The sequence below is a fragment of the Astyanax mexicanus genome, chromosome 5 (assembly GCF_023375975.1).
Source record: "Astyanax mexicanus isolate ESR-SI-001 chromosome 5, AstMex3_surface, whole genome shotgun sequence".
Taxonomy (NCBI): Eukaryota; Metazoa; Chordata; class Actinopteri; order Characiformes; family Acestrorhamphidae; genus Astyanax; species Astyanax mexicanus.
The window spans coordinates 32,486,890-32,510,153 of NC_064412.1; the positions used below are offsets into that span (position 1 = coordinate 32,486,890).

At 39.6% G+C, this 23,264-nt stretch overlaps 1 protein-coding gene across 1 annotated transcript in view; it reads right to left on the reverse strand.

Moving 5' to 3' along the window:
- LOC103039925 (voltage-dependent calcium channel gamma-2 subunit) overlaps window positions 1–21,316 on the reverse strand; it is a 77,672-nt gene extending 56,356 nt beyond the window's left edge. Inside the window, exon 1 of the mRNA XM_007231214.4 lies at window positions 20,468–21,316. Coding sequence (XP_007231276.2) covers window positions 20,468–20,678 — 211 coding nt within the window. The 5' untranslated portion in view covers window positions 20,679–21,316. The remainder of the gene's footprint in view (window positions 1–20,467) is intronic.
- Window positions 21,317–23,264: the final 1,948 nt, after the last annotated feature.

A 23,264-nucleotide genomic window follows, 5' to 3' on the forward strand; every position in this document is an offset into this window, starting at 1 on the left:
AATGTATCTCAATATATTAAGGAGTAATATATTAGGGAGTAAGTAGTGTTGGAGTGTGTACAATTAAAATCTATTATCAATTAAGATTTATCTTTTTTACTGTTAAAATAAGTCCTTGTTTACGAAAAGCAGTATGTCAATTGATATGAAGTGTTACCTCAGGGAACGTCTTGGAGTAAAATTGTGAGGTGTTATCTTGTGAGTGAGGTTGTAAGGGGATGGCAGATGGATAGTACATTCCATTTCCAATGTTGTTCAGATGTTCTAGAACATTCCTCGATCGACAATGTCTATATATATGTATATACGCCATATAAGGCATTACCACCCAGAGTAGACAGTGCAGTAAGTGGTAGTAATTGTGAAAAGCGATGTTTTGCTACAATTGTCAGACTATTACATTCATTTTAAATGTAGAAGACCCCACACACACATCTCTCATGCCAGTGCAGCATTCTTTAGGTTTCACAGGACGTGGCAAAAATCATGAGACACGATACTAGTGACAGCGGGAGTCACAGCATGTGCAGTAAAAATGCAGCAGGATCATTTGATATGTATACACATATGAATAAAACGGGAAATAGATATTATCACAGAAATACACACAGGAACTCACACAATTAGAACATTTACTGTAGCCTGGTTCTAATGTTCTGATTTAAATAACTGAGGACCAGAGTGATGTACAGAAACCATATTAAACAACCAGCACAGTAACATCATTCTGATTTCAATCACCAGAAATTAATTCTTCTTAGAAAACAATTAGCATCCATGCTAACATCCTCCAATCTGTACTGCTTACGAGTTCAACTGTTAGCTAGCATTGAGCATACCACTGTTCTGAGGTCAATAAATACATATACAGTATATCTAAAAACAGAACCTACTTAAATCTAACCAGCCCAAAGCCATCCAACACTTATCAAACATCCGCCATTAATTCAGCTCAGAAAACCATTTACCAGTTAGCTGTCTGTTATTAATGCACTGTTAGGAGCTTCAAATTAGAAGTCCCCAGGGCGAATTGTATTAAAACAGAATAAGTAATAATAAAATAATATATTTTACTTTATTTGGACTTTACTAAGTAATCGTTTGATCTACATTGTTCTGTTGGTATTTGCATCAAATAAACATATATAAGCTATTAATGCAAAAATCTCATTTAGTATAGTTACTCATTTTAATACATATTTCAGTCTAGAGTCTAGAATCTCCTGAAAATATCCTCTGGCATGTGTGAGCGTCTCTTACAAATATTTTATCAATCTTAGCTGAATAAAGGTGCAGCTATAATAAACTTGTCTAGTGTTGTAAGAGATATACAGTATTTACTTCTGTTACTGACTGATGTTTATTACAGGAAGCTTTTAAGTCTATGCTAACTATTCTAATATACTATATATAATATATTAGTATATAATAAAATATAATACATTCATTTTCTCCTCAGCTAAAATTCAGTTAAATTGTACAGTTTAAAATACTTGATGATAAAATAAAACAAATTTCATAGGGCCCTATATAAGTGTTGTTTGGCAGCCTGAATATATCTACTGTCCACCACTAGTGAACATAACTGATATAACCCATAAATGGTGAGCAAAATTATGGCTCACATGTTGATTAGGCAGCAGTGCCTTAAAATCATTTTTTAAACTCTAAGAGCATGTTCCACATTTACATTTATAAAATATTTTACAGAAACATTTTCATACAGGTTATTTCAAAAATGTCTTTAGTTTTGGTTTCTGCCGTTCTTTTGTCTTTTAAAAGGGCTTTACAGATAAACTGGACTTGACTTAAATTTGATTTATGATTGGTTCTGGTTGTAGTAATTAGCATTAAGTAAAATTCAATAGCCTGCTTTTCCCAATACAATAAGGAGAGTGTGTAGCACGTAGCACGTAGCATGTAGCACATAGCATGTAGCATGTGTCACGGTTACAGGAACCTGCAGCAGTGCCGGGCCTCTAAAATGCTTCCTCTGTTCCATCCTCGCCGTTCGAGCGCCCTTCAATTATCTGAGTTATTGATCGGTGCGGTCGATGGCGGCCAGCCCGTGCACATGGACGGACGCTCTCAGGCCCTGCTCTCAGGCCTCCGACCCCAGGAGAGCTTAGCCTCTGACCTATCGACCTTAAGGTGACCCCTGAAACATGATTCATTTGCTGTTATGGATGGATGGATGAGAGACGCTACAGAAGGAAAGGAGTGCTGCTTGGGTTCTGAGGGTGGATTTTCTGATTTTCTGTCTTTCTTTCTTTCTTTCATTTTGTTTTTTGAATTTTCCTAACAGAGTCTGCTTTAAAAGAGCTAAGCTGGAGGATTCCCAGTGGGGGAACCCTGCTACTGTATGTATGTATGTTGCATAACTGAGTTACATAATGAACTGCTGCCCATGCATGAGTGTGTGTGTGTGTGTGTGTGTGTGTGTAATATCCTCCTACGGGGGGAGAGTGATGTGTGTGTGAGCGAGTGTGTGTGTGTGTGTGTGTGTGTAAGATCCTCCTACATTAAGAGAACGATGCTGCGCTAGTGTGTGCACATTTTCATGTGTGTAAGATCCTCCTACAGGGAGAGAATGATGTAGTGTGAGTCTATGTGTGTTTGAATGTGTGTGTGTGTGTGTGTGTGTGTGTGTGTGTGTGTGTGTGTGTGTGTGCGTGCACATGTGCATGTGTGCAATATCCTCCTACAGGGAGAGTGTGATGTAGTGTGAGTGTTTAGCAGGTCCTTCTGAGTCAACCTCATTTCAGTGATAGCGAGGCAGGCAGAACACACACACGCACACACGCACACACACACACACCACTGTTTAAAAATCCACAGTAAAGCCCCTCTCATACATGTACTTTTACAATCCAGTCATACAGTGACAAATACAGTGTACAAAATGTTCTGTAAAATCAAAAATGTTCTAATAAATAAATAAATATAGATATAGAACTAATAGTTTTTATTCGACTGCTTAATGGGCCTCTAGAATAACAAGACACACTTATTTGGCAAATTTTAATAATAATCATTAAAACACTGCTGTTCTTGCTTCAAAACAAATTCCAGCAGACTTAAAAAGTATAGCTGTAAAACGGGTCAGTTCCAAAATCCCTAAAGTGACTATAACAGTCTTGACTTATTATACAGCATTTACACCCTTAAAGTGCATATAAACCCTGCCCACACAAAATACAATGTCTCACACAAGTTCTGCTTAGGAGATCCATAGGGACCCATGTTTAACCCCACCTATCACTAACCCCAATGTGGCCCATCACTGTCATCCATAGTTAAGTATATATAAATGTATATATAAATATAGTGTTGTTGATACTGGAGAGCAGCTCATCACCTCCTGACTCGTAACAGGAATACAGTTTGCTTTGAAAATCAGACCTCATGACTGCCTCATGTGAACTTTTTTGGCCCACTGTCCACTAAAGAGGAGTTTAAGCCTTTTTATGTCATAATCAAGGAAAAAAGCAATAGAAAATATTGCTCTAAAAACTTCCCTGAAACTGCGTACTCTTAAAATGCACTGAAATTTGTTGCTCTAAAAATGCTCTGAAATTGGTTGCTCTAAAAAGCTGATTTGGTATTGGTGGCTCTAAAAAACTGCGCTGGAATTGGTGGCTCAAAAAACTGCCCTGGAATTGGTTACACTAAAAAACTGCCCTGTATTTGGTTGCTCTAAAATCTGTTTGGAGATGGTTACCCATGCTATGCTATGTTGAGCTATGCTAAATGTGCCCAGTTGGCAATCACTGTGGCCTAAACCAGCCAATCAGACTAGAGGACAGAGATAACCAAATCCCAAAATCACCATAGCAACAACAGAGCTGTTGTTGCTGTTGTTATCAACCACTACACAACACCAAAACCACCTAGGAACCACTTAACCACATGATAACAAGCAATTCAGATAACATAGCAACCTGCTAGCAACTCCATAGTAATTACAATACAACACCATAGCAACCACCTGGAATATCATTTAAAAAGCAAGAATAAATACATTCAGGCTATTTAATTTATGCAGTAGTAAATAAGAGCAGTTTTTAAGAGTAACAAATTGCAGATAAGTTTTTTAGAAGAGTCAATTCCAGGACAGTTTCAATTCCAAAAACAGTGCAGATGCCAATGCCAGAGCATTTTTTAAAAGAATCAATTCCGGGTCAGTTATTTTAGAAGAACCAATTTCAGAGCAGATTTTTAAAAGAACCAATTCCAGAGCTTTTTTAGAATAACGAAATCTAGGACAGTTATTTTAGAGGAACCAATTTCAGAGCAGATTTTTAAAAGAACCAATGCCAGAGCAAATGTAAAAAATGAATTCCAAAGCACTTTTCATAAGAACCAATTCCAGGACAGTTGTTTAAAGTAACCGATTCCAGAGCAGGTTTTTTTTAAGTAACCAATTCCAGGTCAGTTTTTTGAAGTAACCAACTAACCTGATCACCATGTTTTTGGACTGTGGGAGTAAATGGGAGCCTCTGATGGAAACCCGCACAGACTCAGTAAAACATGGAAAATCCACTCCAAATTCAAGACCCCAGCACTACGAAGCAAACATGCTAATGTGGTGTAATGTTGGTAAATAACACAAATAATGAGTTGAAGGGTGGTCTTTAACATTTAAAGAGTATGTTAAACTGTATGTTGAAATCAGATATTTCTGTGATGGGTGGGTGTTCTGTTTTTTAGAATATATGAGGGGCTTTGTAAAAAGTTCAGAGTGGTCCTCCTGACCCCCATCTGTTACAACACTGGCACTGCTCTGAATAAGGGACATAATACAAATACACCTTAGCATCTGTGCATGTATACTCTCTCTCTCTCTCTCTCTCTCTCTCTCACACACACACACACACACACACTGGCCCTGCTGCTTGGCTCTTGATGCCTTTGTGGATTAGGGCGAGAATGTCAGCACCTTTCAGCAGGCGTGAAGTGGCCTTGCCGAGCTGGAAACATCTCACTGTACCCCTCTCTTTCTCTCTCTTTCTCTCTCTCTCTCTCTTTCTCTCTTTGTCTCCATATAACTCTCCCTCTGTTTACTTTTCTGTCAATCACTCTGTTTCTCATCCCTCCCCATATTCTTTTCATTTCTTTGTCTCTATCTGTATATATTTTAGTTCTGTTTCTGTATGTCTACGTATTGTCACTGTCATACAAAAACCCTCAATTTTTGCCTTTTTTAAGTTTTGACACAAAAATCACATATCTGTTTGTTTTTTACATTGAGTCAAAATTTAATAATGAATGAACCAATAGAAATGTTACAAGTTGACAAGCTCTCTTCACACTGCAAGAAAGGTAGGATTTTTTCTTCTCATGTAAAGTAATAAATAGAATGGAAATAAATAGAATAATCAGCCTTGCTGATCTGAAAGATAGAGAAAGATCTTCCAGCTCCTCTGTGTAAATTAACACTCACCACACTCAAACAGCAATCAGTGTTAGCTATGCATAGCATGATATGTTTTTAACCTTTTCTGTGTGCACTCTAAAAAACAGAGATACGATATAAGTAAAGGTACACTCTTCGTAATTGTACCCTCAAAGGTACAATATTGGTCTTTACCGGGTCAGATTTGTTCCCTCTGAAGTACAAAGTCTTTCCTAACAGCAATAAGTACAAATTTGTACCATTTAACCAGACAAAAGGTACATTCTGTATTCTGTATCACTGCACTAATAAACAATATATATTTTAATTGCACATTTTTTATTTGAAAGCCAGACAATTTTGGATCATTAAGTTTTTGACACATATTTAGTTGATGATTATGTTTATAATCTTTATAATCTTTACTGGCACAAAAACCATGGGTACAAAAAAGGACTTTTACTGAAAGGTACTTTGCTGTTCTTCAATATAAGGTACAGCCCCAGCGACAAGCTTTGTGCAGGGTGTACAATTGGGCCTATATTTTTAGATAGCTAAACAAACATATACAGACAGACAGACATATTAATAGCTAGATAAACAGGCATATAGATAGATTGATCCTTTGAGCTGAAAAAAGCATGAAAGCACAGTATCTACTGTACATTTGAATCAGACTGAAGCAGGTGGCTGCAGGTTGGGGGGCTTTCACCAGTCTGGGGCTACACACACACACACACACACACATACACACACACTCACACACCACCCCACCCCCCACCTGGAGTCTGGTCTGTCTGGGCCAGTGGGTCAGCAGCTTCTGCTTGCATCATACACTTAGAGCCGGACACTCGTGCTGTGAGTTCCCACTCCTAGGTGGACCTACCGAGGCAAGGGTTTCCGTTAAAGCGGCCGCCAAGTGCAAAAATCCATGATATGATTACAGATGGAGAAAACCCAAGGAACCATTCAGGTATGTATGATGGACAGCCAGCACTGATGCAGTTGTTTGGGTTGACAAGCGTTTTTACACATATATATGTGTGTGAGTGTGTGTTTGTTTGTGTGTGTGAGTGTGTGTGTGTGTGATTGATGTCCAGTCCCAGCGGAGTGTGTGAGTCGGAGGTGTTGCTCATGCTGATGTAAACATAAGCTTTGATTGAAGGACTGCAATGGCTGTTTGACAGACTGCCCTCTGAGTGCATGACACACACACACACACACACATACACACACACACACACACACACACACACACACACACACACACACACACATACATACACACACAATCCAATATTGATTTCATCCCCTCTCCCTCTCTCTCTGTGGGATAAAGATAGATCGTAACACATACTAAAAATAAAAAAAGACGAAGGCACAGTTAGATCACTGCATGCTACATCTTCTCAATTTGAGCTTCATGCTGACACACACACACATCACAGACTCTGACTTTGTGTTAATAAATTACACCTCACCTCCTCTTACTTCACAACCCTCATTTTTCTAATTAGCAGGTCAAAGGGCCAAGTGCTGCACAGTCTTTATCTCTGAGGAAAATCAAAGCTAAGCGCAGAGCGGAGAGAAGCGTTTCTATTCTGCATCATTCAGATCATACTTTACTTACAGTGAAAGTTCAACCACAGATTAAATTCACACAATTTTACTCTTAATGCCAAGGCAGTCAACAGGCCAAGACGTGTTCAGTGTCTGAAGTTTGCTTTTTCAGTTTTGTAGTGGATCTACAGAGCTAATGTATGTGGATAACACATAATGGCAGCATATAGTAACTCAGTAGCATCTGGTCTACCACAGTTTAATTTGCTTCAATTTTTTCCCATTTTCTTCCAATTTAGCTAGCCCAATTGCCCCACTCATTTAGCTTCTACTCAGCTGTATATCCCCCATCACTGGTGATGCCACAACACAAGGAGGGTAAAGACTAGCACATGCCTCCTTTGATACAATAACAAGTCAGTTATTGCCTCTTTTTGAACTGCTGCTGATGCAGCATTGTTGAGTAGCATCACAGCGCTCTCGTAAGAAAAGCACAACGACTCGGTTTCGATACATCAGCTCACAGACGCCTTATGCTGTTTTACATCACCCTAAGAGTGATGAGGGAAAAGAGTACTATCTACCCACCGAGAAAGTGTGAGGTCAATTTTGCTGTCCCAGGGCTCTGGCAGCTGATGGCAAGCTACATAACCAGGATTCAAACCACCGATCTCCCGATCTCTATAGTGGCAGTGGACGTTTTATTCTGTGTACATCTCACTCCTGAACATCACTGGATCCTCTGAATTATGAGATTATTTAAGAGTTGTAATAATAGAAGAATGATGCTAAACGTGAGCTAATGCTACTATGCACTGAATTGAAGCACAGAATGCGTGCAGGCTATTAGAGATACAACACAGGGGAACTGTCGTGTTTTTTATAGTATGTTACAGCTCACTCGACCAAACTAATGAACCTACTGCCTTTGCTGAGGCGGGCTGGGTGTGATACAGCAGGAAAACATTAAAACAAGCAGGACAGTGGTAGCCCAGGACCCAAACCAAGCTTTAAACACTGTATCACTAGTGATAGGGAGAGGACTTATGAGTGGGTTGGGTAATTGGTCTTATAAATTTAGGAGAAAATGTGATAAAAAGTATAACAGAAATATATACAGGTCTGGAAAAAAATAGGATATCACTTCAGTTTCTGAATCGGTTTCTACGATTTTGCTATTTATAGGTCTATGTTTAAGTAAAATGAACATTGTTGTTTTATTCCATAAACTACGAACAACATTTCTCCAATATTCCAAATAGAAATATTGTCATTTAGAGCATTTATTTGCAAAAAATGGGAAATGGCTGAAAAAAAAAAATAAAAAAGATGCAGAGCTTTCAGACCGCAAATAATGCAAAGGAAACAAGTTCATATTCATAAAGTTTTAAGAGATCAGAAATCAATATTTGGTGAAATAACCCTGGTTTTAAATCAAAGTTTTTATGTATCTTGGAATGTTCTCCTCCACAAGTTTTACACACTGCTTTTGGATAACTTTATGCCACTCCTGGTGCAAAAATCCATGCAGTTCAGCTCGATTTGATGGCTTGTGATCATTCATCTCCCTCTTAATTATACAAGAGATTTTTTAATTTGGTAAAATCAAAGAAGCTCATCATTTGTAAGTGATCTCTTATTTTTTTCCAGAGCTGTATATATGTCAATGAAGGGAAACATATATCTTGATGACATGGTGCATGGTGTGTTTACAACTCCTAATATCTTCGCCATCTTGGTACCTAGGTAGTTTCAACACATTCACTGATTTCATGCAGTTTTTGATCTCATTTCTCACATAAAAAGTATGTTTTCTAATAGCTAATAGTTTGTCTTTAGCTTTGCATTGACTCTTCATGACTCCAATTCAAAGCTGGCAAACCTCAGACACCAAACATGACTTGGCTGCTCGACTATATTTTGAGTAAAGTAGGAAAACTGTGATGTTGATGTTTGGCCAAACTACCACTTTAAAAAGAGCAAAGATAAACTGCTCAATAAACACTGAAGAGCTTACGGGAATCTCTCCAAACAGCGGTGCAGCAAGATTACAGCACAATCCTGCGAGTGGTGTTTGTGTACATAATATGTACATATGGGGTTCATGTGTGATTATCTGTGTATCTGTGTGTGTGTGTGTGTGTGTGTGTGTGTGTGTGCTCACAGTTAAGCGGTGTTATAATATCAGGCTGAAGCCAGATTAGGTCTGGGTCATTAGCTAGACTGGCACACTACTACTGGATAATCCTTATCAGATCTGTGTACTATACTAATCCCACTCCAGAGTACACACACACACACACACACACATACAGATGTTTGGATACACATAGATACAAGACCTGGGTTATAATCGCACACAGGCGAATCCTCACAAATTTATAATAAGAAAACAATACCAAAAAAAAAAAAAAAATTCGAGACCCATCTGACACCACATTGGTGGACCGGTTATAGGAGGGTAATAAACACAACAAAAGATGGGCTAATGTCACTATAAATCTTTAAATAAGCTTAATGTTTCTGGTGAAACTAAACTAAAGTTGCATCCACACAGCAGGAAAGTATCCCGAATTTTAGCTTTTTTTGTCATGTGACACAAATAAAAAAAAATGACATGTGACACAGTCATAAAAAAAGCTTTAAAAAACAAAGTTTAGCGAGAATATGAGGGCCAAACAACGTAATCACTTTACAGCAAGCCCTAATGCATTCTCATTGCTTAGCCTAGCTATCAGCTACTGGAACTCTTTGATAGCTTCTGTGGTGTTGATGAAAGTTGAAACCGAAACTTCATGTGAAGCTTTGCTCTTTTGAAGGGCATGTTATTTACATATGGTGAACTGTTTAGAAAAATGTCTGATGTAGGTCTCATTAAAATGGTAGTGTAAACAGCTTCAAAAACATTGAATTTGGTGTATAAATCTTTTTCGTCTGCTTTTTCCTGCTGTATAAATGCAGCCTAAGTATAAATTAAAAGACAAGAATAATTATCTATATTATTGACTAGAGGTCTATTTTTCTAGTATAAATCCTACATTTTAAGCTGTAGAACTGTATATAAATCTCAGTTTATCTAAACACTTCTAACACCTGTGGCTCAACTAGTCTGTCGTCCACATTTGTCTTTATTTGGATGTGCTGGACAGTGCTTTCTCAAATTTCTCCAGCGTAAGTGCTTTCTGGGCATGAACAGGGAAAACACTGCTCTCTGCTGAATCTACTATCTGGAGTATCATATGTAACACTGATGGTTTGGTACACAAACAAAACTTTGCTGAGGCATCGTTGAGAATGCCTCTGACAGCAGCAGCATTCTGGCAGGTGTTATTATTACAGTAGTGCTGTAATACTGTACTGAACACATATCTACTCAGGCAAGGCTGCCAAATCTCACACATTGGAAGTTGGAAGCTCTAATTTCAGGCTCTCACACCACACTAGAGCTGCAAATGTATGAGATTTTCATGGTATGATGACCGTCTCATAGCTCACATATTACAGTATCACTGTGTGACATATTAATTAATTACCGTAAAGCAGAATGAAGGAATAATAATAATTATAATAGTAAACAGACTGTATATATGATGTATACGATGGATCACAGACTATTACAGATTCACTGGATGGCTACTTTGGGATTAAATCTGGGCCTTAATTTCTGGAACAAATGCATTTTAGCTGTTTTTCCATAATGACAGGCTGACGACATAATGCTGATTAGATATCCTTCTTGTAGCCAGTGCGCTAAAAGTCAGGCTCAGATGTGATAAAGCTAGAATGGTTACAGACACAGCAGCTGGTCTTAGCAGTGCTGGAATGTGTTAGCTACAATGCTGAAAGTTCTTCTGAGCTGGATTACTCGCTGACAGTTGGTGACGGCCCGAAGAACCAGGCATTCATTTATTGAGTGTCTAAAGTAATCCTATGCTGATGATTTTTTACATTTTTTGTTTCTACTCATAATCCCTTTGTTTCTGAAGATGTCGCTCAGGATTTGTGGACCACTCTAAACCTGAATTATAACTATCACACTATCTAACTATATAGTCAGTCACAATCAGTAAATATGTGTCAGATCACAAGCCATTTCTCACACATTTTCTCTTAGTTCACAATAAAACTAAGATTAAGTAGAAGGTCAATAACAAGACATGATTAGCAAAGTAAACAGGACCCCACAAGATCCCTGAAGTAATGCTGGTTCATCCTGTTGCCCTTTTTGAGGGCCTGATTGGTAGGTACACTAAATCCAAAGGTGCCCGCTTGATGTTTTAGAGATGCCACAAAGGCAGATTCTTGCACTTGCCCATTTTAACTAAAATCATGTGCCATGACTTTTGCCACATCCCATAAATAACTTTAAAACGATGCACTGACCTGTGAGATATGCCAGAGTTGCTTGTGTGTTCACAGAAACCATTTTAATAAGATCCAGTCACAATTATTTCATTATTACCTACTAAGCTGTCCACTGTGGGTGGTAATTTAGTCTTCTTTGATGTATTCCAAATTAAGTTAAATCTCTGCACAGCCTAAAAATGTAAATTTCTTGGCAAAAAAGTTCTAATAGGAGACTCTAATGCTACATCATCTAATTTCCCAACCAATCACCAGCTTCCACCTGCCTTTTAAATAACATAACAAACAGAGTACCTTTGCTTCCTGCAGGTGCTGTTCTATTTACTGTTGATGCAAACGTTTGCCTAGCTGCCAACAGGCTTGCACTATGGGTTTGTGCACTGCTGCTTGTCCATGTGTGTATAAACAAGTGGTGGTGTATACATGCTGGGCATACACCTGTTGACAATTCACTGCCATGATAGCAATGAACGTCTGACTGTTGATGTCTGTATGTGTAGGTTGTATTCAGTCAGTGGTGCACCTGTGTTTTCAGTTGCCAAGATAGCAATACATAGCCAGACATTTACCTGAATACACTTTTTCTATTTCTACACAACCACACCAATCAACGTAGATATAATCACAATCACCTTTGCTATTAAACGATGCATATGGGAGGCATGAAAATAGACTGTTAGTGATGTGTATCATGTTGTGCCTTGCACTAGTTCCAACTAAAAATAGTGGAAGTAATAATGGCATCATTTTTCATTTTTTGGCAGATATTTACTGACACGCTTTAAGCACTACACTAAAGTAGCTGCCCATCTGTACATTTCATTACCGCTGGCTGCCATCTACATCCCAAACATCCGCTCTGACGGATGGAGCCAAAAGGCAGGTCCACCTGTGGAGCTGCACGGACGGTCAGCCGCTCTGTCAAGCTCACCACGACCACTCCTTAAGGCCCGCCGCTCACGACCAGGCACAGCTCCGGCAGGCTCTATCTGCCTGGCTGGGGGGCTTACTGTGGCCTTGCTCTGCGGGGCATCAGTGCTTGGGCCCCTGCCCCGGCCAGGTGCGGCCCAGCAGAGTGCTAATCACCTCAATTCATCTCCATCAAAGCCACAGCCGCAGACTTCCCCACAGCTGTCAGAAGAACAGAGCGCGGCGTGATGGAGGGATGCTGGGGGGAGAGAGACAGCAAGAGAGCGGAGAGATAGAGAGAGACAGAGGAGAAAAGGAAAGGAAATGAAGTCGCATCACCATCTGTTGGGGATCGGCGTAACTCGACGTGCCTCGGATTTTTCTTTTCTTTTTCCCTTTTTTTTTCGCTCGTTCCTAACTTTTAAAGTGCATTTGCAGACAGCCAGCGGCCGGTAAATAATAGATTGTCTTTGCATGCTTTTGTTTGCTTCACGGAAGGCGTTGGTACAAGAGTGGGGCCCTGACAGCGTGTAAAACAGAGAGGGAATTGAAGCACAGTGTTCAGGGAGACTGTTAAACAATGCTTCACTCAGCAGGAAGTGGCCACATAATCACTGCTACAGAACTGTAGAAGTGTGTGTGTGAAAATGTGTGTGTGTGTGCAGGGTGGATGTGTGTGTACATTACATGACATAGGATGCGTACCAATTGCATACTCTAAAATAATATTATAAGGCAGTGGTACATTTAACTACTAACTACTTTCACTACTTTAGCGATCCATAGAGAGATGTGAATTGCAAAAGGCATGAACTAATTCTCTTAATTAATCATGGGTGTGTTTTGGGCGTAACGTGAAATAAACCAATCAGTGTGTCATATTAAGACTCAATCTTTAAGAGCCATGTGCACTCTGACTTTGGCACGTTGGCATCTTAACAGCACGGCACTTTTGTGTTTCTTAACAAAGGAAACTGACCTGTGCGTTCATGCTGTGAAGTTACGCCAGTAGCTTATTTAAGGGAACAGCATTCTTTATCCTGTTTAATGTTGAGGTAAAAGTTCGGTTTACAAATATTGCAAATATTGATTTTTGAACTTCATGACTATGAACTTTCTTTGCATTATTTGAAATCTGAGAGCATATTTTTTGTTATTTCAGCCATTTCTCATTTTCTGCAAATAAATGCTCTAAATGACAATATTTTTACTGGGAAATTGGGAGAAATGTTGTCCATAAAATATAAAATAAAACAACAATGTTTATTTTACTCAAACATATACCTATAAATAGAAAATGAGAGAAACTGATTAAAAAACTGAAGTGGTCTCTCTTTCTCTTTATATATATGTGCTTATTTGTTTATATTATTCATTTATATATATTATATTACAGAGAGCAGTGTGTTTTTTTTTGTTTGTTTTTTTTTTACAAAAAAGTTGTATCCTGATGGCCCATATGACCCCAAAAAAAAAGATCACGATATTTAATAATTTGGGCGATTGGCGATTGTGTATAATACGATATGTCACACACCTGATTAGCATGCTATAATGTGTCATATGTAATACTGTATAAACACATATGTTTAAGTATCTAGAGGTGTTCTTTACATTGTGTAACAATTGAATGATTTGATGAGGAATATACCAATAGCAATGCTCCAAAACGACCAATATAAATAACTTCTTTATTAAGAAGTTACTGTTTGGAGATACAAACATTTTTGTATACATACATGCATCATACATATAAAAATATTATACATATGGAAGTGACTAAATGTCAAGGAACCAGTTCTATAAATCGAAAAATCTAAAGAAATATGGGATATTTGTATTTGTTTGTATTTTCCATAACAAACAACCCCACACACACTGCAAAAAAAAAACAAAAAAAAAACTATGAATTAATCCAGCTGACATGCATGCGCTGTGTCCTGCTATGAGGATGATGTGAATGAGTGGATGGAGCTTTTGGTCTTTAATTCACACAAAAGCACATCCTTGGCACAGCCTCTGATGACCAGCTGCTTCCGACAGCCACCACAGCCTTCACAGTAGGCCTTATCCCTCTCTCTCTCTCTCTCTCTCTCTCTCTCTTTCTCGCCATATCTGTCTATCTTTCTATCTTTCTCTCTTGAACAGTGAGTATCTCTCTCTTGAACAGTGATGGTCTGCTTTACATCAGTTGTGCCTCTGGAGGCCGTATTGAAAGGGTGGAATTCTGGACCACAGTCAGATAGGAGCTGTCTGTCCAGCTTTTGGACGGCCTCCAAATTCACCAATCTCACCAGTGATGAAGCCAAGCCTAGCCGAGGACTCAAAATTGCCTCCGCTCCGGTCCCAGCGTGGGCCGGACACAGAGGGCCACTGGGCGCCCAGTCAGAGACATGGGTCAGCTCCAGTTCAGTCCAGCGAGATCGGCTTTCTAATACACAATAAAAACTGGAACCTTTCACACATTTTCATATACACATCCAAAACCAATACGACCTGAAATCATCTATTTAAATCAGTGCTGTTAACTTAAACATGTTAACTCCTTAACACATATGTTTAATCTGGAGCAGGAGAATTCAGTATTCAGGGTTGGTGCTAGCCATTTAGAAGCCCTATACACAAATGCCTTGCTTTTTGGCTTTTCCTAAGTTTGATTTCCTATTACTTCAATTTTCTACGGTTATATCTCTTGAAATATATATTATAAAAATACATGAGACTGAGGACTCCAAACGCTCTATATAAAACCAAATAGGCAATTCTCCTATATTTCCATCCCATTAATTCAAATTCTTACAGTACTATTACATAAAACTTGCATAATGGATACTATTACAAGTGTTCTTCAAGACTTCAGTGATGTCATTTGATAATCCTTTAATTTTCCTATTTTAGAGTCTAAATTCTGGTCTATATACAACCAAATTGGATATTTTCTAATTTTGCCATCCCATTACTTCACATTACAACAATAATATTTGAAACTAACATGATTAATACTATGTAAAGTGTTTTTTAAGACATGGTGTCATTTGATAACACCTTTTCTTCTTTAATAAGAGTGCAAATTGTAATCTATACATAACACAATGTATAAAATATAGTATATTAACCTTAAAAAAACAGATGTATTTTATTCTTAATAAGAGAAAGGCCTGTATTTCCAGAATGTTTAACTGTTCTACAAAAATAAAGTTGCCTTTCTGGTGTATATTTGTTGAATAGACTTTTATTAAAAAAAAAAAAAGTAAATTATTCGTATTGCGCTGTAAAACTAAAAAGTTTTGCTGTGCACGCATCTACCATAAACACAGTCCAGACGTGCACTAAAACTTTTGCACAGATTTATCTTTTTCTTTAGCAAATATGACGCTTTTGTATTACTTATCTATAAACATGCTTTAAATATTTTTTCTTTTAAATATGTATTTACTATGATTTTCTGGTGCTCTACACACAAAACACAAATTAATCAAATGACAAAGTTTAGAGAGCCTGGCAACATATTAGCTATGTTGTCATTATTGTAGAGTTAAGAAAGTAGATCACTTTTTATTTATGCTAAAATAACTGTAACTAACACTCTCTGTTTTACCCCTAACTCTGCTTTCTCTAGCTCTCTCTATCTCTTTTGCACAGCTGTTGCATGTTTCCTCTTCTCAAGGTCTCTGTTAAACTTTTACTCAGCACATTAAAATATTACTATGCTGAGATATGTTAATATGCTAACAAAGTAAAAATGTTGTTTATTTTGCCAGACAATCCACACTACAGAATATTTCTGTGATTAATACAAATACAATCCCCTCCAAACGTATTGGAACAGTGAAGCCAATCCATTTATATCTTCACAGCACACACAATGTTTCTTCAACTGTCTTTACACTGCTGTGTTTTTTCTTTAGCTACCTGTTCGACATCTGCTACTTAGTACACCAGTGACGACTTTCTTCTAACAGACATTCAAAACAGTTGTTCTGGCAATTACCAATATTTGTGCAATGGTTCTGATTTTCTATTTTTTCTCAGCTTCACAATTAGTTGTTTTTCACCTGTAGACAGCTCTCTGGTTTTCATGTTGGTTAATACTCTAACTATAAATGCACAGTCTGAACAAATAAACCCAAATGTAAAACTGAGTGCACACATTCAGCACTGTTTCTTATTTGAATAATCTATGTATAAGGAGACACCTTTAAGGAGACACAGTTCATCTTCTGAACTGTGTATCAGATCTAGAAATAACTGGAAGTAACTAGAAATGAATGCTAATTTTTTTATAACTTGTGTAATATCCATATATTAATGTCAAACACAAATATCTTCTGCAACTACAAAGGAACTGGCCCATCTGTTCCAGTTTTTTGGAGGGTACAAATATAAATATGAAAAATATATTCTATTAAACACTTAAGTCAGCCTAGCAACAGTTGCTATGAAAGAAACATGATTGTGTGGGCGGAGCATGAACATATCAATTGCGGATACCAGGGTCCACAACAATCCAGTGTATTCTATAGAAGGAGGTGAGACAAGGTGACTATCTAATGCTAAACCAGTGCAGGCTAGGCTGGACCACCGTCCCTCCCCTCAACCGCCCACCCACCCAAACACACACACACACACACACACACACACACACACACACATGCCCGACCCCAAGGCAAGCAGGTCAGAGTTAGACGATACGTCTGGTTCTCACAGACGGTCAATCGCACAGTGACATAATAGGCTTTTCCACACACACACACACACACATTCACAGACACACACTCTCTCACACACACACACACGCACACACTCACTCACTCTCTTTCAGCTCCACAAAGTGACGCTCGGCCGCCCAGCTATCGGATCGATTTCTGTGCCGGAATGTGGATAAATGGCACCAAACCAGCACCAGGGGAAAGACAGCAGCACGCACACTGACCACACCATACACACATCCCTCCAAGTGTACTTTTAAACACAGTTACACACCACTCATTCATATCTAAATGTGCTTTTTAGCTTTTTACTTTTAGATCTACATAATCTCACAACCCTGAATGACAGTGAACATGTCGAGGCTTGGATTAAGGCAGTAAAATATTAAGTTGTAACATTGTCTGAAGGCTACGTACAGTGCATACAACTTCATGGCATACTTGTAAACACTTTATAGCTTAATAAAAAAAAAAAACAGAACCTCAGCATTTTATTCATTGACCTTGTGTTGAAATAAGGAGGCCTTAATCTAAAGTGTAACACTTTGTTTGAAGGGTACATTCATAGGGGCTTTATAACACATTTGTGAACAGCGTATGCCATTACTGTACTTTATTATATTGATATAACATGCATAAGTGTTGCATATTATTTTTAAAACTGAAAAAAACAAACCTACTCCCAATACATAACATGTCTACTGCATAACAAGCTGCTTAATAAAGGTTATTCTGTTACACCTTTAGTTCAACAAGGGCCTCAAAAATCATTCACAGAAATTACAGTATATCAATATTGTGAGTATCAGAATAAGTTAGAGTTGAACACTGTAACAATATTTTATCATATTGAGATAAAATTTCTCATCATGTCGACAATATGCATATCAAGGACGCATCAAAACACCATGCACATTTTTAATATTATTCAGTATTGCATACTTATGTATGTAGTATGAAGTCTCTAAGTATGCAGAAACCAAACAAAGTCTTGTACCAAATATTGTTTCCAAGGATGCACAAGTTGAGCTCATCGCTCTGGAGCCCAGCCCATATTATACGTCTCACTCTAATAATGCAGTACTCAGCACAGCAAAACGTTTAGGCCAAGAGTAAACCATAGGTCAGGCTTTATCGATTCAGGTCCAGCCGTAACTTAGCACAGGACAGGCCATTACCAATGGAAATTATATTGAGCAGAGACCATGTTGGGGCGGTCACTGGCTCTGATGTGCTGACTCAGATGGAGCTCTGGGAAGCGTTGGTATGGACAGCTGAAGTTCTCTATGAAGCATTATGGGTATTGGAGTCTATTGTTGTGTAAAGCTTTGAGTGGAACATAGCTCTATCACTGTCACTGTCTATTTTTTGTCTATTTTTGTTCACTGACCAGTATATCAGAAACATTTAGCATTAGCTCTAGATCTTGTTGGTAGACAGTTGGAGACTGTATATGGAGCTTAAAAGCTGACACAAGATTTTATATTTATATTTTAATTTCAATTGACCTGACTTTCAATCAACATGAAATTATGAATGGTGTAATTCATTCGATTATTTGAATTTTACAATGTTTATTGGTTGTAATGAATACATCTTAAGACTGTAAACACTCAGATCCAAAAATACAAATCCTTCTCATTTAAAACTCAGAAACAGAGCTCTATCAAAAGTACTGAGTTTTAAGTCATAGATTTGAATTCATGGGTCAGAGTTTTTTAATACCTAAAAATGTATATATCTGATTTTTATTTTTATTTTTTAATCTGAAAAGTTATTACTTCGAAATGTATTTTTCACGATAAATCATACATAGTCACAAAAGTGCATTACATTATTTGTAATAAAACAAAATGATTTATAAAATAATTTATGAATTACACTATTAAATATTTCAAGTTATTCTATGTAATGTAATTCTATGCAATATACAATACATAACCCATATTCCAATAATTATGCCAAACTTTAACCTTCATAACTGTAGTCCATCTATTGAAACACTGGTGGTTAGTCATCTTCTAGCCAGACACCAATGGTCCTTTTCTGACCAAGCATTCGTGTTTAGTTTGTGGACCCCATAAAAAACCCAGCAGCAATCCTTTGATATAAGCTGATGTAAGCTAAATTAGATCCCAAACCGCACATATAAAATATGGCCAACAGCAGTCCAGTGATCAGAACCAATCAGGGATGACTGGTATACTGTCCATGACCGGAGATAAACTACACTCTGTAACTGTACACCCATAAAATTCCCAATGAATGATGTCCTAAGGTAGAAGTTTCTCAATAAAATAAATAAAAGAATGAATACAGGCCCACACAATGCAATGCCCATGTAACTGACCTATATATAAAAGGCCTAGCTAATGTTTATGCATATTAATACATACACACAGTATCAGTCTAGTATGAGGGCAGAATTCATAGATATCTTAATAGTAACATTAGGCCTAATATGTTGACTCACTCTTAAGCTCTTTATATCAATGTTATAAATGAAAGAATGGACCTTTCATTTTTAGGACCTTGTGTGTGAGGTTGTATTTCTGCCCAGTGAATAACAATCCAAGGTAGAAGTTTCTCAAAAAATTTGAATGCATCCACGCCACTAAGTCCACAAAATGCAACGCATCCAAAATCTGATTCTCAACTACGGAGGCCAGTTCAACATTCTCCAGTTAAGAAGGTGACAGGTGAACAGCTGGACCAGGTGTGAGGTAAAACCTGAGATGTTTGAACAGCTGGTGGCATTTCTTTATATTTTCTCTCTCTCTCTCCCTCTCTCTCCCTCTCTCTGTCCCTCTCCCTCTCTCGCTGAGGCATCAGATGGCGTGACAGCCGAGCTTGGCCTGTTTCACCTGCTCTCAACTTCCCCTGATTGAATTTGATGTCAGACATCCTTAATTGAACCCCCACAACGGAGCAAACAGGCTGTTCTGATGTGAAAAATTAAATAGTAATCTGCATACAAATCTGGCCGTCCAACCAAAAGGCCTGAGGAGAAGCTATTTCAGATGCTTTAAGGCAGAGAGTAAAGCTTGGACAATCCACTGTGTATCAACGTGTATCAAGTGTCTCAATGGTAAACGATCCTAGATGAGCAATGGTCTTCTGAGAAGGCTGATGCATACACACACCCTACCCCCACTACTGGTCTGGACCAGTTTCTACCATGGCATGGAATTAGCAGACCTGTTCTTCTTAGCAGTCAAAGGAAATGAAAGGGAATACCAATTCAGGTTTAGAATTGCATGTTATTCTAGGTTCTGTTTCTCAAAGGACATCAAAAACATAATGAAGCATGGGTTTATCTGGTTTAATTAAGTTTAAGACTGGAATCATCATAAGGTTTGCGAAAATTCTGTTGACTGACCACTTAAATGTTTTGCTTTGGTGTCATGGCCGACCATGTGTAGGACTTAAACAAGAAAGCATAGCACACTGCACCAGGCCTTGGATACACATACCTGGTGGACCATCTAAACAGAGAGAGCTATGGACAACCACAAAAGACCATTCCTACCTTCTAAACAGCATGTCCTCCAAAGTCCGGAGTGTGTCATCACCTCTTCGTTTTTCTTACTGGTCTCGTTCTCATTGTTAGTCTTTATTTTGCACACTCCTCTCGAGTAGAGCCAGTAGTCCGTGCCAACCGCGATGGTCATGAGGCTGAAGGCGGCGAAGGCTCCCACCGTGGTCAGAAGCATCTGAACTCCGCGGTCAAAGAGACCCATGTTGCCGCATTCTATGAAAGGGGGACCCCCTTTCCTCTTGATGTATAGGAAGTAAATAGTTGTAAATTTAAGGGACCAACTCAAGCAAGAAAACCAAGCACCGGAGTGCAGGTGGGGTTGGAGGGGAACAGGAGGGTTTGAGGAGGTGAAAGGAGGGGGGGTAGAAATTCCAAAACTTTGGAATGATTTGGTTTTCGGTTGGAAGGTGAGGGCGGGAAGGGGGTGAACCCAGGAATTTGCAAAAGGCAGTGAAAGACGGGTTCAACACAAGAAGTAGGAAGACAACTAACTGCCTGTCTTTTTGGCCTGTGCGATTCTTCTCGCTTTCTTATTTCCGGAAATCTCTGGAGAAAGCTGAGGCAGGATCTGAGGCAACACCTGTACAGAACATGATATCCTAAGAGTTACTAAGAAGAAGAAGAACCTTGGGATGGCTTGGGGCTCGAACCTTGGGAAGGCTTGAAGTATCGCAGCAGGGATGTATCTAGTATGCTATCAAAGTCAGGGGTGGAATAATCAATGCATAGGATCCTTCGTAAAGCTCAACCTAAAGCTCACGTCTTGCGGCAGCCGGCGGCTTCCTTCGACTGCGGGGTCAATGGCTATGAATCCACCACAGAGCCAAGTTCCCAGTCTGAACACAGGTTGTGTTGTGTGCTGAGGTGGTTGAGAGGGTGAAGCTCCACATAGACTCCTACAGACTCCTAGCCAGTGGATTAGTGGTGCTAATAGTGATGGTAGTGGTAGTTGTGGTGGTGGTAGTGACAGTTGTGGTGCAGCCTAAATGGCCATGCAGTGCCAGTGGTTGTGTGATGATGATGAGTGATGGTTAGTATTGGCTAAGCCACCAAATCATACGGTGGTTCTGCCTCTTTGACTCTATGAAGCTCAACATGGAGAGAGAAAGAAAAAAGGATGGCAGGAATGAGGAGGGGGATGAGGGGGTGTCAAAATATACAAACAGCCAGCCAAGAAGAAAATAAAAGGTTCCCGGATGGGTTTTAGAGTAAATGGATGTTGGGGGGTAGCATGACGATGTCAAGCAGAAAGTAAGGAAACGAAAATGAAGCCATGGTGAATCACAGAGAAGATCATAAAGAGCGTAGAAATGATGAGAAATACGTATATGAAGAAACAGAAGCAAAAAACAAACAAAAAAGCAGGCGGTTAGTTTCCCTTTTTCCTAAAATTGCGGTCCCCTGTTTCCATATGTGGCGTTTTTACTCCGTCGACGCGTCCGGGAGGGGGGCAGCGGCCACGGTCCGCGCGCGCTGGGGCAGGGGCAGCAGATCCGGGGGGGCAAGGCGAGCATCAGCGGGGCCGGGCGCGGGGGGCTCGAGGCTCCGGCCGGTTCTCAGGCGCTCGCGCTGGAGCTTCAGCCGCTTCTCCGCTTCTGCACGCGACGCCGCCGACGCTGACGCTGATGATGCACGCTCTATCGCACCGAGGAGCGCGCGGCCCTCGCGCCATCAACAGCCGCTGTGATGAGGATGAGGAGGATGAGGATGATGGTGGTGGTGCTGATGAAGGTGGTCGTGGTGGCGATGAAGGAAATCACGACACGAAGAGCGCGAGCGGAGGAGGAGGAGGAGGAAGAGGGGGGGAGAAAAAGAAAGAAACGAACGAAGAAGAAGAAATAATGAGGGATAAAAAATGTGGTGAACCGCGCGCGCCTCCCGCCTCTCCGGCTCTTCAGTGCGCCGCCGCTGCTGTACCAGAGTAGAGGAGGAGGAGGAGAGAGAGAGGGGGGGGGGGCAGTGAAAAAATGGACAGAGCGAAGAGGAGAGATTCACAGCGCGCGCGCAACAGCGGAAAGAGAGAGAGTCAGAGAGAGAGAGAGAGAGAGTGAGAGAGGGAGGGGAGAGAGAGAGAGAGAGAGAGAGAGTCACAGAGAGAGATCAAGAGAAGTAGGGAGAGAAAAAAAGAGAGAGATGAAATGAGTGAGAGAGAGATGGGGATAGAGAGAGTGTCAGACAGAAAGCGAGAAAGAGGGAGAGAGAGAGAAAGAGAGAGTGTGTGGGAGAAAGGGGCTGAGAGAAAGAGAGTGAGAAAGAGATGAAGTGAGAGAGAGAAATGGAGTGAGAGAAAGAGGGAACGAGAGGGGGAGAGAGAGAGTGATAGAGAGAAAGTATAAGAGATAGGAACAGAGAAAAACAGAGATGAAGGGATAGAGAAAGTGGTAGAGTGTGGGGGGAAAGGGGAGAGAGAGAAAAGAGTGAGAGGAAGTGTATGAGAGAGAGAGAGAGAGACAGAGAGAGAGACAGAAAGAGAGAGAGACAGAGAGAGAGTGAGAAGTGTGTGGGAGAGTAAGTAAGAGAGAGAGTGGAAGAGTATGTGTGTGAGAGAGAGAGAGAGAGAGAGAGAGAGCGAGAGAGACAGTGTGGGAGAGAAAGAAGAGAGTGTGTGTTTAAATGAGAGAGGAAGAAAAAAATGTGTGAGAGAGAGAAAGGGAAGGAGGGAGACAGGGAAAGAGAGAGAGAGGGGGAGAGTGGGAGAAAGAGGGGTTGTTGGGGCTGTTGGGCTCTGTTTGGGTTATCAGGGTCAGATTTGAACATTTTCGAACATTATTTTTGATATGTTTTGCTT